The 17356-nt window shown below is 58.8% G+C and overlaps 1 protein-coding gene across 1 annotated transcript in view; it reads right to left on the reverse strand.

The window, feature by feature from the left end:
* Positions 1-2948: 2948 nt before the first annotated feature.
* GALNT9 (polypeptide N-acetylgalactosaminyltransferase 9) overlaps positions 2949-17356 on the reverse strand; it is a 75688-nt gene continuing 61280 nt past the window's right edge. The window contains exons 7-11 of the mRNA XM_064481351.1: positions 11032-11217; positions 9729-9866; positions 9322-9417; positions 5249-5416; positions 2949-3814 (exon numbers count right to left, since the gene is read on the reverse strand). Coding sequence (XP_064337421.1) covers positions 3668-3814; positions 5249-5416; positions 9322-9417; positions 9729-9866; positions 11032-11217 — 735 coding nt within the window. The 3' untranslated portion in view covers positions 2949-3667. The remainder of the gene's footprint in view (positions 3815-5248; positions 5417-9321; positions 9418-9728; positions 9867-11031; positions 11218-17356) is intronic.

The raw sequence follows: 17356 nt of genomic DNA on the forward strand, positions 1-17356 counted from the left end.
TCCAGCAATCCCATTCCTGGGCATATATCCAGAAGGAACCTTAATTCAAAAAGACAGCTGCACCCCAATGTTCATAGCAGCACTATTTACAATAGCCAAGACATGGAAACAGCCTAAATGTCCATCAATAGATGACTGAATAAAGAAGCTGTGGTATGTTTATATACACTGGAATACTACTCAGCCATAATAATAACAAAATAATGCCATTTGCAGCAACATGGATGGACCTAGAGTTTATCATATTAAGTGAAGTCAGACAGAGAAAGACAAATAGCATATGATATCACTCGTATGTGGAATCTGAAAAAAAAAAAAAAAGAGGACACTGATGAACTCATCTACAAAACAGAAACAGACTCATAGACGTTGTAAACAACCTTATGGTTACCGGGGGGAAGGGAGTGGGAAGGGATAAATTTGGGAGTTTGAGATTTGCAAGTGTTAACCACTATATATAAAAATAGATAAAAAACCAAAATTCTTCTGTATAGCGCTGGGAGCTATAGTCAATATCTTGTAATAACCTTTAAGGAAAAAGAATATGAAAACGCATACATGTATATATATGCATGACTGGGACATTACACGGCACACAAGAAACTGAGTGCCCTGTGGCCATGTTTTATGAAGACGGCCCTTTGGTTCCATCCTGATTACAGTCGACAAACAGCCTCACGCCAAGAGAGTGTGGATGGCACTGGGTGGTCCTGGACTGACCCACTTTAGTTTCATTGCCCGTGGACCAAGCTCAGTGACCCGCATCCTGTCAACATCTCCATCCTCACAAGTCCTGGTGCCAGGACAGGACCCTGACAGACAGAGCAGGCTTTCAAAACACGGCAACTCACTGCCTCCCAAGAGATTGGGAGGTTTGTCAAGACTGTGAGAAGCAATTTTCTGGGTGTCAGGTTTTCCATGAGATGCTGTGTGGGCTGCCAACCAGCTGACTTTGACGGGGCTGGCGATTTGTCTAACGAGTGGTGACGTGAGTGAGTTTTAGAAGTTCAACCCTGTAATATTTTCTATTTCACACCGCAGGCGATACACTTTGCCTGCTGACGGCCACTCCGTGTCGTAACTTCACGTGGGCAACTTCTGGATTCTTGTGGCCCAACCCTTGGCTAGCGGCTGGCTTTTACAGCCTCACTCATTGCCAGTTTTTTGCCTCCATCGTGGTCTTAAGTTTTGGAGACGATCTGGAATAGACAGAGGGCTCTCCTGGGACTGGGTCTGGAGCTGGTAGGATTCTCTGCCAAGAATGGAGAAACTGGGACACTTCAGAGCTCGCCCAGCAGCAGGAAGTGAGGAACTGGAGGAATGGGAGTTCAGGCTCCCCAGGGAAGGAGAAGCAGAGAGGGCTTTGGGGGGCGGTGCCCAGTGGGAGGGTGCTGGGGGAGGGGCACGTGCCGCTGGGCTTGGTTGGGACAGAGGGCAGGGAAGTGCAGAATTGTTACGTCCACCTCAGGGCAGGGGACCCACTGATGCATCACTAGTGAGTCCCCTCTGACCCCGAGGGAAGGTCAAAGCCCTCGGTCTCCCCGAAGACTAGGGGCCTGGCTGCTTCTGGAACCAAGCAAGACCCCATGGGGCCTTCCCAGGGCAGCCCCCCGCCCCACAGCTTCATGTCTTCCTTCTGCCTCTTGTTTGCAGAAAAACTTTAGCCTCCTAGGCCTTCCCCGAGTCCCACAGAACACATTTCATCAGAGAAGCGAGAAAATGCAGAAACGAAGGAAAACAGCCAAGCAGGACAAAATAATAATAGTTGAGCCATTAAACAAAGTCAGGGACCTTTAGCTCCCCTCAAGGACTAGAGATAATGTTCTGAGCCACGCCCTTGAGCTGTCGTGCGGATTCTGAAACCCCCGACCGGAGGAAGAAGTCAACTGTACGCCGCCCACAGGCACGGAGAGCCACCCCGGTTGGAACCACAAGGTTGATGGTGGCGACTCCCGATGACCTCACCACCAGCCCCTCAGAAGCACATTCATGGGCTGATCGCACACCCACAGCCCCTCCCTCACCCCGCCTTTAAAGGCCTTTCCCTGAGACCCGCTGGGGAGTCTGAGTCTTTGGGCACTAGCTCCCTGGTCTCCTCGTTTGACACCCGCAACAAACCACACTTTCCTTCACCACAACCCAGGGGCAGTAGACCGGCTTTCCTGCATGTGGGCAAGCGGGACCCGAGTCTGGTTCAGAACACTTTTCACCTCTTCCCGGGGCCCATCTTTGGGACCCCCCCCCCAGTGGGATGTGAGATCCCTGGCACTGCTGGGGCTGCTGGGAGGCAGGAGCAAGACGGCGGTGCCCAGGAGGCGTGCGGGTGGCCAGGCTCCCGGCCGGCCCTCTCTGAAGGACGGGCTGCCTGGACGCAGTGAGGTGGCAACAGGTAAGATCTCCAAGGCCCCCGGCTTGCAGCCCTGTAGTCTGGAAACCCTGCCAGGCTGCTTTCCAGGTTACTCTGTAAGAATGGGGAGAAGCTTGGAAGTCACCCCTGCTGCCCACAACTTCTACCCCTGGGAGACCGCCACGGGGGCTGGGAAACCCTCTGCACGGGAAGAGCTGGGCAGGGTGGTTTTCGAAAGCTTGGTGTCCTGCCTTTGGTCCATTCCCATGGCTTGGGGGTGCACGCCTGCCCTGGGCCCCCTGACTATTGCGCAGCTGAAGCCTTCCACCACGGGGCAGGAGGCAGGAGGGAGAAGCTAGTGTTGGGGTGCTGCTTGGCACTGGGCCTGATGAGGGAAAGGGACAGGCGGAACTTCTGTCCAGTTTCTCTCTCAACGTCCTGCAATTTTAAGTGCAATCGTGAAGTACCTTCTTGTCCAGAGAGGGCATCTCGGAGGCCCCAGGACAGCCCTGGTTGGCGGTGTATTGCTGTTCAGCTCTGGCCCTGCAGCGTGAAAACCGCTGTGGACAATACATAAACAGAGGGGCGTGGCTGTGTGCCAATAAAACTTTATTTATAAAAATAGGCAAGGGGCCGTGGGTCAACGTTCGCTGACCCCTGCCTCAGAGCAACACGAGAAGGCTCCTGGCCCTGGACGGTGGACCAGCTCCGGCTCCTGTGGACGAAGCATCAGTCTGTCTCATTTAACCCGCCCTTTATTGGACTGGCAGAGTCACGTGAGTCTCCCCACTGAAGCGCTGCCCTGGGGGCATCTTTGGGGACCACTGCAGCTGCTGTAGCCCTGTCTCCCCTCACCAGCCAGGGAGAGGCCGCGCCCTGCTGTGTGTAGACGGAGGTGGTCACTGGGGCAGCCCCGCCCAGGGTGGGAGAGCTTGAGTGACCTCAGAGTTCATGGGAGGCTATTTCTGCCTGGGGGATGGACGGGGGCTTCAGCACATGCAGAAGAGGTGGCTGGCGGGCGGCTGGGCAGGAACACCATAGAAAAGGCACGTGATCTGGAGCTGGAGTTGGCTGTCAGCTGCTGCGCTCAGGCGGAGCTGCGCTGGGGGCGTCTGCGCTCCTGGAGGGGCTGGCTGGTCCCAGCAGCCACCACCTCCGGAGCGAAGGAAGGCCCCGATGTCCTGGGGCACAGGCCCGCCGGCAGCTGGGAGAGGTCTCGGCTGGAGGCGGCAGGGCCAGGGCTCTCTGGGTTCCAGCAGTGGCTGAGCAGGAGGCCCTCGGGGTATGCACTGGGGCAGGGGCACGGGGCGAGCCCGGGGGTCAGTGCCGACCCGGCTTGATCCAGTTTCTGATCGTCCACTTCTGCCCCGAGCACCTCTGCACCACCAGCCGCAGCCCGAAGTTGGCATCCTTGGACATCTCCACCTCCAGGCACCGGCCCGTGTCTCTGCTCACGATGGGGCCACCCTGCGCAGAAGGGAAACAGTCAGCCCAGGGGTCCTGTCCGAGGGCTTCCCAGGAGGAGGGGTGATGACAAGTCCGTGTGGGTCACTGCACAGCCGCGTGAGACTCGGGGTCCTACCTCTCTCTGCCCCTCATCCCTCTGTCCCCCGCCCCTGAGCTCCGGGACCCTCTGTCCTCCACCCCTGTCCTCAGTGACCCTGCTCTACCTTGGGCAGAGAGTGTTCTAGGAAGATCAGGCAGATACATCCAAGTCCTAACCCAAAGGACCTGGCGATGTGACCATATTTGGAAGCAGGGTCTTTGCAGATGTCATTAGTGAAGATGAAGTTGTGCTGTAATCGGGTGGCCCTGCTCCAGTGCGGGTGTCCTCATGAGGAGGGGCCATTTGGAGAAGGAAGGGTGCGGCTTTGAGCCCCCGGCTGGCAGTCATCTGTTGGGCAGTGCCCCGCCCCATAAGTGAACGAGGGGATGTGGGACGTGAGTGGCTTTAGGCAGCACAGTCGGGCTGCTGCCGCCGGTGTGAGGGTCTCAGGCCAGGCTGGAGGGAGGCGGGTGGGCTCGAGGGATGGTGAAGGAAGGGGTGTGGTGACGAGGGGACTCGAGGGCGTCCCCTCAGCCTGATGGGGTGGAAACGTGAGGCTGATTCCACGGAGATGTGCTGAGACCCTGGGGGAGCGTGTGCGGGATGTGGCTGGGTGGGTGCGAAGGCTGGATGTGGAGATGAGTATGTCATGCGGGAGGGAGGGGCAAGTCGGGGAGCCCACCCAGCAGGGGTGGAGGGGGACCTAAGGGGGGACCATAGGGGTCATGGCCAGAGGGCAGGGGTGTGAGGAAGGCAAGCCCTGGAAACAGAGGAGTGGGAGGAAATGAGGGTGAAACGGTCCCTAACAAAACATGGGGGGAAGGAGGCCGGTGCGGAGGGAGGGGCTCGCGATCTGGTGATTCCCAGAGCAGGCGCACGTGCTGTCCACGCCCAGCAAGACTGAGAGCGGAGGGAGGCCTGCGTGAGCGGGAAGGGGGCGTGGGGGGCACGGGGGGGCCCCTTCGAACTCTCAGCCCAAATACCTGTTCTCGGGGCTCAGGGTTTGAATCCAGCGGCCCCCCGAAGGGCACATGAGGGATTTCAGAGGACCTCCCAGGAAGGGAAGTCTGGTCCCACTTTGCCGGCAGCTGGGGTGGGGTCTTCCGGGGTGGTCACACCTCAACCCTCTGCCTGAATGCCCTCCCCAGGGGGCCGGAGGGGGCCGCAGGGCTAGGGACAGAGAGGCTGGAGGCGGCGGCCACCGTGCCGTGACCAGCCCAGCGCAGCCCTCCCCCGGCTGCGACTGTGGGCCGGTCCCCTAATGGCTGTGAGACGGAGATCACCTGACCCGGCCCCCCCCACCCCCGAGCACTGGAGCTTGGCCCCTGCTGTCCTCACTGCCCCCACGGGCTGACCTGGGTGAAGTCCCACAGCCGCTGCGCCGGCCGGACCACATCCTCACACTTCTTCAGGGTGGGCGTGCGGCCCCTGCCGTCATCCACCAGGCACTTGGAGTCCGGCAGGAAGGCGGTGGAGCCCAGGGGGCCCAGCTGCAGGAGGCCTCCAGCGCTGTACCGCACCAGCTGGGGAGAGGCCGCGTGGGGGGCGTGGGCGTCAGGTGGCCCCGGGCAGGGCTGGCGTCGGGAGTTCGGCCTCGCGGCCCCGAAGGGAAGTGGTGGGGCATCGAGGCAGGGGCCACCTAGGCACCAGGGCCAGCCTTCCTGGGAGGGGGTGGTCCCTGAGGAGCCCTGCTCAGCCCCAGCACAGGCCTCCCAAAGACCCCAGCAGGACTGCCTCGGACTCCTTCCCCAGACCCCTGCTCGGACCCACCCTCAGTGGCTCCCAGAGCCTCCGCCTCAGAGGAGAATTCCACCTGTGCTCCAGGCCGCCCAACTGCCCTTGAACCAAAGGTGGCCCCAAGTTCAAGGTCCCAGTTCGTTTTTAGCCAAACGCCAGGTTAAGTGACAACTAGAGGTTTACGGGGAACCCAGTGCTATCCATTCCTGCCATTCCCCAGCTGTGTGGCCTTGAGCAAGTGATGTCACCTCTCTGTGCCTCAGTTTCCTCATCTGTAAGCAGGAGATTATGACAGCACCTGCTGGCAGGGCTGCCGGGAGGACCGCGTGGGTTCTGTACACGAGACGCTGGATGAACGCAGCAGGTGCTACTGCAGGTCAAGTGCACCCCGCACCCCCCTCTCCTTTCTCTCACTTTCTCTCCCGTGTGGCACACGCGCGCACACACACACTCTGCCTGAACCCTCGTCACGGGCAGCTGTATCTTCCAGGACAATCCGATAGACCAGCACCTCCCCTGCGTGTTTGTGCAGCCCTGTGATCCTGGCGTCCCTGTTAAGCGCGGGACCCAGATTCTCTCCCGAGTCTTCCTGGGGGGCGTGGACGTTGCAGAAGGGGTGCTATCCGACTCTGGGGCCGGGCGGAACCGGCCGTGACACCTCCCACGTCTCCTGGGATGCCTGCCCCCTGGAATCACCAGAGACACCACTCCACTGTGTCGGAGCCTGAGCAGCCGGGGAGAGGCCACGAGGGGGCAGGCCGAGGCCCTGGAGCGGCCGGGGCACCTGCGGCCAGGTAGCCCCCAGGCCTGCCGGGTGGTCTGCGCAGAGCGGAGAGACTGGCCTTGCTGCAGCTTTGGGAGCAAAATGAAGTCAGTGCTCCCTTCAGACCATTCTGTTTGGGGCAGGTGCTCACTGACACGCACATGTCCCTTCACTGTTCACTTTCTTCCTGAAGCCAAGGAGGTTTGGTTCTGGGGTCCGCGGCACATCGAAGTGCAGGACAAACTCCAAGCCACAGCCCTGCTGACCCGCAGCTTCAGCCTCCCAGGTAAGGACTCGGCAGAGCCAGGAAGCAGGAACCTTGGTGCTGGGGACTCGGCAGGGTCGGCGAGTCCAGCGGTGCATCCCCGCGCCCACGGAGGACCGGCGGCCGGAAGGCTACAGTCAGGAGGCCGCTCTGAGCGAAAGAGGTGCCCCGGCTCCTGTGATTTACCACCAACCCCGCCCCAGCCCCACCTCGGAAACGCCCCGCGGGGAAGCAGCTGGGGCTGGGGCGGGGCACCGGGGGCTGCAGGGGGCTCCTGTTGGCCTCAGGGAAGCCTCTACGGTTGCCTTCTGGAATGCGTAGAGGTGAAAGGATGTGACGCCTGCAGCTCGCTTTATGTGCGTGACTCATAAAAAATAGGTGATGGGCACACAGCCAATCCGAACACTGCTGCGCCTGGGCCAGGGGAGGGAAACCGTGCCTGTGAAGGCGCTTCGCGGGTACTGCGGCATGTTCTTCACCTTTTTCCCTCCACAAACCTTTACACTGGTAAAAACCTCTCTGCCCCGCAGACTGCGGTTAGCTGACCCCAGACGTGTGTGGTTGGCCATCTTACGGCTTTTCTACTTTTCCGGGTGTTTGAGAAGTGTCATAGAATACCTGACAAGCAAAGGAGGGGCACCCTGATGGCCCCAGGCTGCCCGTGTCCAGGCTGGAGGGGTCCTGCGCAGACGCGGAGGCCCACATGCCCACGCACACTGGTCGGGCCAGTGCTGCGGACGGAGGGCTGGACCCCATCGTGGGGGGTCTACGCGCTGGTCTGTGTCTGGGGCCCAGGACTGCCTCCTAACCATCTACACGTGTGCAGATTTTGGTCGGAGACTGGCTTTCTATGTGGCCATTGTTATGGGTTGAGTTGTGTCCCCACAAAAGTCATGTCAAAGTCCTAACCCCCGGGTACCTGGGAAGGTGACCTCATTTGGAAAGAGGGTCACTGCTCATGCGCTCAAGGGACGATGGTCATACTGGGTTAGGGTGGCCCTCAGCCAGTGTGACTGGTGTCTTGATAAGGAGAAAAAAACAGACACAGGAGAAGGCAGGGGAAGACAGACACAGACCTGCACAGGCCACATGGCGACAGAGGCAGAGACTGGGGGATGCAGACACAAGGCGAGACTCTCTGGGGGACCAGGGGCTGGGAGAGGCGGGAAGGACCCCCGCCCCGACAGCCCCGCTGACACCTCGATCTGGGGTTTCTGGTCTCCAGAAGCCAGAGACGAGATGTCTGCTCTGTAAGCCAGTGCCCAGCTGGCGGTACTTCGTCGTGGTGGCCCAGGACACTAGCACAGCCGGGGATGGGGTTGAGGGAGGTGCCTGTCCCCATTAACGTTGCAGCAGCCTCCTCAGAGACCAAGCAGACTGAGGTCGTTGGCAAAGGAGACGTCGCTGCAGGCACATCCGGCCTGGCTGGGGACGTGGGTCCACCTGATCTCTCTGAAGGGCTCGGCCACATAGGCCAGCCTCTCCCATCCACCTGCCTCCACCTCCACTGTGTTTGCAGCAGAAGCAGGGCTGCTCCTGCAGCTGCCCTGGGGTCCAGTCGTGGTGGGGGCTCCCCTGGGCGTTGCTCGGGGTCACTGGGACACCCATGCCTCACCCAGCCACATGGCTTCCTGCCCCTAGACGCTTCCAAGGCCAGCCCCCCGAGCTGCCCCTCCAGCCGCAGAAATGGAGGTGACATGGCGTCCTCTCTCGGTCACGTGTCGCTCCGCCTCATGGGTGCAGAGGAGAGGGCATGTCCAGAGACCTCCCCATACAGGACGTGGCCTCTCCCCTCACGTCGGAGCCAGCCAGAGGACTCCCTACCTGTGACTGAGAGGCCCAGCAAATTGAATTTCTTTGGGAGGGCTGAGGTGCATTTGCATCTCAAGGGATGACTCTGTTTTGCTCTCTCAATCCAAGGCCCGCACGCCAGCTGGGGGTCCTGGGAGGAGGCTGCAGTCATGCCCTCAGCTCCGTCTTCACAGGCTGGGTCTCCGGCGCCCACGGAGTAACCACCGGGCGGCGGCACGGGCGCTCCAGCGTCCATGGATGTCTCAGCATGGGGCTCAGACCCAGAGCGTGTGTCATTTCCAGGGTTTAGTGTAAATAGCACCCAATCAGCACTGCAGGCAGGAGGAGTCACCTGGGATGGGAAGCCTCAGGCTCTGTGTCCATCGGGGTCCAGGGCGCCAGCACCAACGGAGCTTCCGAAACACACCTCCCCTCTCCCCCGCCCAGCCCCTCCGGCCTGCAGGCATCGGGCACCCGCCTGCAAGGGTGTTTGAAAGCCCTCCTGGCAATTCTGAGCTGGAGCCTGGCTGAGCGTCACTTGGCAGGCGCTCCACTGACAAGAACCGGTGGTTGCCGGCGATACTTCCTGGGTTCTGTCTGCACCACAGCTACTGTTTACCCTCATTTTCCACTTCAGTCCACACAGCAGCCCTGAGGAGCAGGCGTGGGAATCATCCCATCTGATGGATGTGAAAACTGAGGCACAGATGTTGGGTGAGTCTCCTAAGGCCTGTTTGGCGCCAAAGCCCTTGCTGTTCATCCTTCCGGGGTCAGGGTCTCCAGGAGGGGCCCGAACCCACAGCCTCAGTGGCACCAGGACGCCCGCCACGTGCCACCGCCCCCTGCGGCCAGGGCATCCCCGCCGCCCCTACCTGGGAGGACATCCCGTGGCAGGGGTACAGGATGGCCCGGTCATCATCTTCCGCCCCCTGGTCCAAGCAGTAGCCGCTGGCTTTGCTGTTTCTCACCTACAGCCAGAAACCCAAGGAGACGCCCCATCACAAGGGTCCCTGAGGCCGAAGCGGGCTGGAGGCGCTGTACCTGCCCACCCCTGCCCAGCACCAGTGGTCTCAGGAAAGCGTGGGCCCGACGTCCAGGATGAGACCCACCAGGGCGCAGGGGCTGCCCTGGACGCGGGAGGCGTGCGCCATGCGTGTGTGGGTGTGCCTGAGCACTTCGCTGTCTGCTGTCCACGCACACAGGCACAGGGAGGGGTGTGGGTGCCGGGTGGTGGGGTGCGGGGGGTGCAGGCTGGGGGCCATCTCTGCGGAGGCGGTACCTCTCCGTACGTCAGCGTGTCGTTGTAGGTCCTCATCTCTGGGTACACGTTGTCCAGGTACCACTTGAAGCTGCGGCATTTCAGCCTCTGGCGCAGGGCCAGCCGCTCAGACACGTCCCCGAAGTCCACCCCCGGGTTCTGCGAGGCCAGAAGGGCACTTGAATGTGCAGCGCCTCCACCACCCAGGCCTCTGCCCAGGGCAGGGGAGCCTCAGGACCCACAGACCCTCCTACCGGAGCAGCCCCCACCCTCGGGGCTCCCAGGCACCGAGCCTCATCTGGGGTGGCCTCCGCCCTCCCGGGACCCTAGCAGGTCCAGGGTAGCTGGTCCCGATGGGAAAGCCCTGGTGTCTCCAGCCTGCTTTGCGGCGGGTCCTGCTGGAGACCAGCCTGGCCTGGATGGACGGGCATTGGTGGTGTGTGGGCCTGGCTTGTCCACAACCTGCACACTCCAAAGGAAAGACTTGCCCTTGGCCAGCTCGCCCGTGTGTGTGCTGGGTCCTAGTGCGAGATCTAGCTCTGATGGTGGGTTGATGTAAAAAAGCTTTTTCCAGGACAAGTCTATACCAGGGCCCAGGGACTCGAATCCTCCGTGTCCAGGGAAGCAATGTGTGCATGAAGCTGGTTCTGCAGTCCGTGCGGGTGGGCGGGGACGGCAGCCCGGGCGTCACCCCACCAAAGGGGCAGCCTGTCCTCAGCACACATGACACCCAGTGCACACACATGCACACACGTACATGCACTCATGCAGTGCGTATGCCCAAGCCCACTCCTCCAGGCTGCCCCCCGGGTTAGGAACCCCTGGCTTACACCCGGCTCCTGCTTCCTGCCAGCAGCAGGCAAACACCTCTCCAGGCCTCCTGTCCCCCACTCCCTGCAGGGCAGGCTGGTCTGGCTGCAGACAGCACCCGAAGCGGGAGAGGAAGCCGCCATCCCTACAGCGGGGGCCCCCGAGAACCTGGTTACGGGTCTGACAGGGGATGCAGTTCTGTTCTGGCTCTGTCTCTCATCAGCGGTGTGCCCCTGCGTGCCTCGGTTTCCCTCTCTGGGAGTTGGGAGGGGGTGCTGCCGTCGCCCTGGGGGAGCTCCCGTGGTGGAAGGAGGGGCGTGCTAATTAGCGCAGTGGTCGTTACAATACGGACAAGGAATGGGCTCTCCTTGCCGCCAGAAGTAACGACATTCCAGAGACCCTTCCTGCTGAGCTGCCGGGGAGGCCCCACCTCCCCTGGATGGGCTGCGCCTCCCTGGGGCGGCCTCCCCTGGCCCTGGCTTCCGCCCCGCCCGGCCCCGCCCGGCCGCCTTACAGTCATGGGGATGTTCCAGGCCATGTACACGTGGGACTTGAAGCCATCCATCCACACCTCGGCAGCCCGCAGGGCGTTGCGCTTGGCATAGTAGTCGATGTCGTTGTTGTAGGGCTTCTTGGTGCGCTCGATGTGGGCCACGCGGGAGCAGGGCAGCACCTCCATGCTGCCGCCGCACTGCCACACCTGCGGGGGGACCCAGGGCCCGCTGGCTGGCCAGCCCTGCCCTGCCCCCCAGCCCCCGGGGCACCCGTCTCCACCCGGGCACCCCTGCTCTCAGACCCCAGGACACGCCTCCCCGAGGGGGCCCTGGCCGCCTGGGCCGCTGGGGGCAAGAGGCCCAAGAGAAGCCGTGGCCTTGGGTCCAGTCCACCAAAGCCTGGGTGCCAGGCTGCCTCGCCCTCTGGCTTTCCCGCCAAATTCCATTTTCCCTGCACCTTCCAGGATCTAAACAATAGAGAGATTCTTCTCCTGACACCTCGACACTTCCTTAGTATCCCCTTCCCGGGGCCCCCAACCCACCCCCACCCAGGGCTGGCTCCGGGCTGGGAGTTTGGTCTGAGAAGCCTCACTTCCCACCAGCAGCTGCCCCTCCCCTCCAGCCAGAAGAAGAAACCTACAATCTAATTTAAAAAGAGCAGCTCACTCGGCAAACCATTCCAGATAACTTCGATCCAAGGACGCACGGCTCCCAGCACCCCAGGCATGGGTCTCGGTCTACAGAAGTCTAAACAGGCAGCAGCTGCTTCTGCAAACAAGGCTCCCCAGGGGCCCTGGCTGCCAGAACCCTCAGCGGTGATAGAAATGTATTTTGCATCATAATCTCCTTTCTATGCGTGGTTACCTCTGCACTGCTTCGCCTGAACAAAACAGCCTCACTAGGCACGGGGTGTGTTAGTCTGCTCTGTTCTGTTCTATTCGATTCCATTCCGTTCCATTCCATTCCATTCTGTTCCATTCTGTCCCACCCTTTTCTGTCCCATCCTTTGCCATCCTACTTCTGATGGTTAATTTTATGTGCCAACGTGACTGAGCCACGGGCTGTTCAGGTATTCGGTTCGACTCTGTTCTGGGTGTGTCCAGGAGCGTGTGTCCCGGTGAGAGAAACACTTAACTTGGTGGGCTGAGTATAGGAGACTGCCCTCCTCAGTGTGGGTGGGCCCTGTCCAATCAGTTGAAGGCCTGAATAGAACGAAAACCAACTGAGCAGGGAGAACTCACCCTTTCTGCCTGCCCGTCCGCGAGCTGGGACACTCATCATTTCTTGCCTTGGGACTTGGACGGGAACTACCCCCTCAGCATCCTGGGCCTCCCACTCTCCAGCTGCAGACCTCGGGCTTCTCAGCTTCCATGACCGTGTGGGCCAACCCCTCGTCCTCTCGGGAGAACCCAGACTAACACACCCCCTACCCCACCCCGCGCCACCCCGCTGAAAACGTGCTGGTGCCGACACTGCCCGCAGCCGGGATAAGAAGTCATCTCTGAGCAAGGCGGGCGTCCTGGCTGAGGGGAGGCTGTCTGCGCCTGGCGGTTCCCTGAGCACGTCCCCACACGTCCAGTCTCCCCTGGTCTGGCTCACAGCCCGCTCGGGCCCACCAGCTCCGCACCTGCATGCTCAGCGGGCGTCGCCGCCCCCTTCGTCATGACCGTCAGACGCCGACCAGCTTTTTCCCACCCCCCAAGGGACATAGACATGGCCCTGCTTCCACGTGGCTGGAGGAGGGGCCTGGCCCTGGGGGGACGCCGGGGGCAGCAGGGGGAGGGCTGGAGGCCCTGCAGGGGCTTTGAAGGGCCAGGCCTGTGCGTGGCTTCCGCCACTTCTGCTCACACGCCTGTCAAACCCAGGCACGTGGCCCAGCTGCCCAGGAGGCTGGGAACGTAGGTGGACACCCGGTGAGCCAGGAATCTTCCCGAAGGCCAAACATGGAAACAGAAGGGAGGAAGCTCTGTAGACCTGCAGGGAAGCATCCGACTCCCCCGCCCACCTTCTGTGGTCGCCGTCACTGCCAGTTTCCTGGGTCCGCCTGTTCCAGCAGCTGTCCCTCCCTGCCCAGACTCAACACAGGGCTGGGGTTCTGCCAAAACCCACGTCTGGCTGTCCTGTCCTCTGCTGCTCCCAAGACTCACCAGCCTCAGCCCTGCTCTGCCTCTGCTCACTTCAGAGCCCGGCCCGCACCCTGCCCAGGGCCTTTGCACCGGCTGCAAAAGGCCTCCACCCGGAACTTCCTCCCCAGAGCTCCGTCTGCCTGGCTGCCTGCCCGCCTTCAACTATGCTCAGACGTCACCTCCTCCAGGATTCCCTCTTGACTGCCCCATTTAAAGCTACAGCCTCTCGGGTCTCATCCCCTGGCCAGCCTTATTTACTGTTGTGGCTTTTGTCTCCTGACACCATTGACTTACTCATTCCATTTTGTCCGTCTGCCCTACACAGATGTAAGCCTTGGTCAGGGGGGTTTCTGTTGCTACGTTCCTGACTGATCTACCTGGACCAGGAGGTAGCAGTCTGCCGTGTGGGGGCAGGGCGGGGTTAACTCGGCCCTCGCTACAGATGAAAGGAAGACCTGAGGCTCAGAGGAGTTAAGAAACGTGTCCAGGGTCACACAGCTGGCTCGTGGTGGGGCAGGGACTCGGAACCACTGCACGCAGCCCCCGAAGTGGCTTCTTCACCCAGAGTGGTGGAGGTGTCGCAGGGCCGGGTCACACGGTTGAAGGCTTACTGTCACACCCACCCTGTGTCTCAACCACTAATTATCTCAATCAACTTGGTTAATTGCCACTCAAACAGAAACAGCAAACACGAGGCAGAGGAGCAGGTGTGAGGCCTGCGGGCAGCTGCTCGGAGGGAGGGCGCAGGGGAGATCCCGCCCCACCGGCAGGGACCCCTGCCTCGCCCCTCAGCCAGCAGATCGCCTCAGCTCCTGGGGCCTCCGTGCTGGTTTCTGAGAGCTGGGATTCCAGAGCCACCGCCCTCATGCACAAGTCCTACTCCTTAAAAAGTCCAGAAATAATGGTCCATCAGCATGGCTGCTGGTGAACAGCCGATTCTCCCTCCAGCCGCCCTGCAGTATGAGCTGACACGTGCCCCAGTGGGAGCCGAGGGGGTGGGACTGAGACCTGGCCAGGACCCGGCTGTCACGGGGTCACGTGTGGCCTGGGGACTGCACAGCGGGCAACCTGGCCTGAGTGCTTTCCCTCGAACTGATGCTGTTAGGATGTTCATTGTGAAACAAGTGGCCATTTCCCTTCCTTGTTTTCTTCCTGCAACTTGATGATCAAAGCGACCTTTCTGGGGAGCCTGGCTGCTAGAAAGCGAGTGCTTCCTGCGGCCTGAGCGGGAAGACGATCTCGGCTGCTCAGCTTGGCCTCGCATCCCTGGCAACGCGAATGGAAGAGAGGTCTGTGTGTCATTTTAATCGAGACGTATCTCTAGACTCTGAGTTCATTTCACGTGCTGCACAGCGTCCCCACAGCCCCTCATCAGCCTGCGCTTCTCTGTGAGCATCTCTGTCCCTGGGAGACAGAGCCTTGGCCCGAGGACATGGGGGAGGGCAGGAGCCCCCAAATCCTGCTCTGCAGTAGACTCTCCAGGAGGAGCTTAAAGTCCTGTGGTCAGGCCTCACCCCCACTGACTACATCAGGAACTGATGGTGGCGTCCCTGGGGACCCGAACTTGCACTCCAGGGGGAGGGCCGTGCTGTCCTGGGGCCTCGCTGGGGAGGCAGAGGGTGAGCCCTGCAGTTCTGTTTGGGTAAAGCTGAACACAGGGGCTGCTGCTGCTGCAGTCGGGGTTTTCAGCTGGCTCTGTATGTTTCCTTCTGGGTGTTGGAAACCACTGAACATGATAAAAGTTGGTTTTCACCTTGAAAATACTGAGGATGGGGCTTCACCTCTCAAGGTATGGCCAACATCTACTCAAGTCTGCCTTTCCCTCTTTCTTGCCTTTGAGATAATCCATGTATCCAATGTGTATCAAACTATTCAATAATCCACTCATTTACTTATTGATCTATCCATCCATCCACCCATCCATCCAACCATCCATCCACCCATCTGTCCATCCATCCACCCATCTGTCCATCCATCCGTCCATCCGTCCACCCATCCATCCATCCATCCATCCATCCATCCACCCATCTGTCCATTCATTCATCCATCCATTCATCCATCCATCTACCCTATCCATCCATCTACCCACCCATCCACCCATCCATCCATCCATCTACCCATCCATCCATCCATCCATCCATCCACCATCCATCTGTCCACCCACCCACCCATCCATTCATCTGCATTAGTCCGTACAACTAACATGACTCTACACACTGTGCAAAGCTGTATTAAGATGAGGAAGTCAAACTGAGAGGTGAAGCAAGCTCAGCGTTCCTAGCCCAGGCCTCTAGGCAAAAGCTTGGCTACAGCAGAGGTCCAGGCTGAGGCTGATAGTAACCCAGGCATCCTGCCTCATAGGCTATCTCACCTGGATGCATCCAAGAGGTACCAACCACCATCTTCTTTTTGGCTGTACAGATTTCCCTCCTTTAACCAAAAACCAGGGCTTTATATTCACTCTGGAGAAAATTGTGCATTATTTTTAGAGATTTCACATCTGAACCTAATTTTTAAAAAAGATTTACAATCTGCTCAATCGCCCATCCCCTCCCTAACTCCAGCCCAGGCCCAATTTCAAGAAATAATTCCTACAGGGCAGCCAAGGCTGATGCCTCCCTCTTGTCACATAGACTCCTCGATCTGCAGGAACGATTCATCTCCAGGGCAGAATTTGACTGGATTTAGCTTTGGCAAGGCAAGTCTCATCTCCCAGGGCTCAGTGGGGCTCAATTCATAAATTTTTGACAAGAAAACATCTCTTCCTGGACTCTCTGAGGATATATATATATGCACGCACACACACATATTTTATAAAAACAGCTGTTCCAGTGTCCTGTTCCCAGAGCCAGACACACAGAAACTTCTGAGCTCAGCTTTCATTCCAGATTCCTCCCGTTTGTTTCACTGAACACTATGAATATCTCAAATAAAAGGAAAAACTAGGGTCCCGCTTTCTAAACAAGTGGTTCTCAAAGTGTGGTCCTTGGACCACAAGCAGCAGCATCACCTGGAACTCCTTGGAAATGCAGATTACCCAGCCCCAGTCAGACCTACTGACGCAGAAGCCCTGGGGGTGTTTTAACAAGCACCCCCCTGCGGGGTCTGATGTTTGCTGGAGTTTGAGAACAGCTGTGCTGACGCTGGAGGCTTCCTCCCGCTCCCCCACCCTCTCAGCCGTACTCTGAGCGCTCGGCCTGATGGTCTGTTTCAGAAGCTCTGTGCCTTGAACACCACACCTTCTTGAGCTTCTGTCCTCAAGTGGAGTGAGGCTGTACTTCTTAGGTCACGATGCCCAGGGAACCAAGCTTACTGTGAAATGACCAAGGAGCTCTCTGGTCAATATCACGGATGTGGAAATCTCTCCTATCTGCCCCAAACATATGGAAATGATAGACAAAATTATTTTAAATGTTAAAATAATATACTAGAAAACAAGATGAAAGAAGAGAAACACGCACCTGGGGCCCAGGGGTTGAATGAGTGGCCAGGATTCTTTTGTGAAGCCTGGGGCTGGGACGAGGCTCCCTGATTATGAGAAACTGAAACCGGCTCTGATTGGTCCCTGGGGCTCAGCCAGAAATAATCCCTTGAGCTAGAGGGCAGAGGAATACACAGCACCTGGAATCAGGCTGACTCTCCGCCTGAGGAATGAAACTGGGAGATCTCAAGATGAACGCTAAGTCACCATCAAACACAGTTCAATAAAAAAGAAGCAGGAAAAAGCCTGTCACTAGATTCTGAGCCGTGGATCTAGGAGGGTGCTGGGGCAAGATAATCGGAAACTTCCTTCCAGGAACGAGTGAGCGTGCTGTGAAGATATGACTCCCATGAAAGGTGAGCTCTCAAAAAAATTACGAAGCACACGAGGAAATCCAGTTTCAGGAAGATCATGAACAAATCCAAGGTGGGTGAATTTAAACCCAACCGAAGAGAGAGAAAGAAGAGAGACTGCAACGGACCTCAGTAGACTGTTAAGATTTTCAAAGAGATGAAGGAATGAGGGAAAAGCATTCAGCAATAAAGAACAGGAGGTTATGAATCAGAACAGGCAGTTATAAAAAAAGAACCACCAGATCTGAAAAATATCAATGGAAGATCTCACAAACATAAAATGTATTCATTTAAATTAAAAACCAAAGCTAAACACATGGCTTAAATGGTCGTCTGGATGCAGCTGAATGTAGAATTTGTTCACTGGAAGACAGAGCTGAGGAAC

The sequence above is a fragment of the Camelus dromedarius genome, chromosome 31 (assembly GCF_036321535.1).
Source record: "Camelus dromedarius isolate mCamDro1 chromosome 31, mCamDro1.pat, whole genome shotgun sequence".
NCBI classification, from domain to species: domain Eukaryota; kingdom Metazoa; phylum Chordata; class Mammalia; order Artiodactyla; family Camelidae; genus Camelus; species Camelus dromedarius.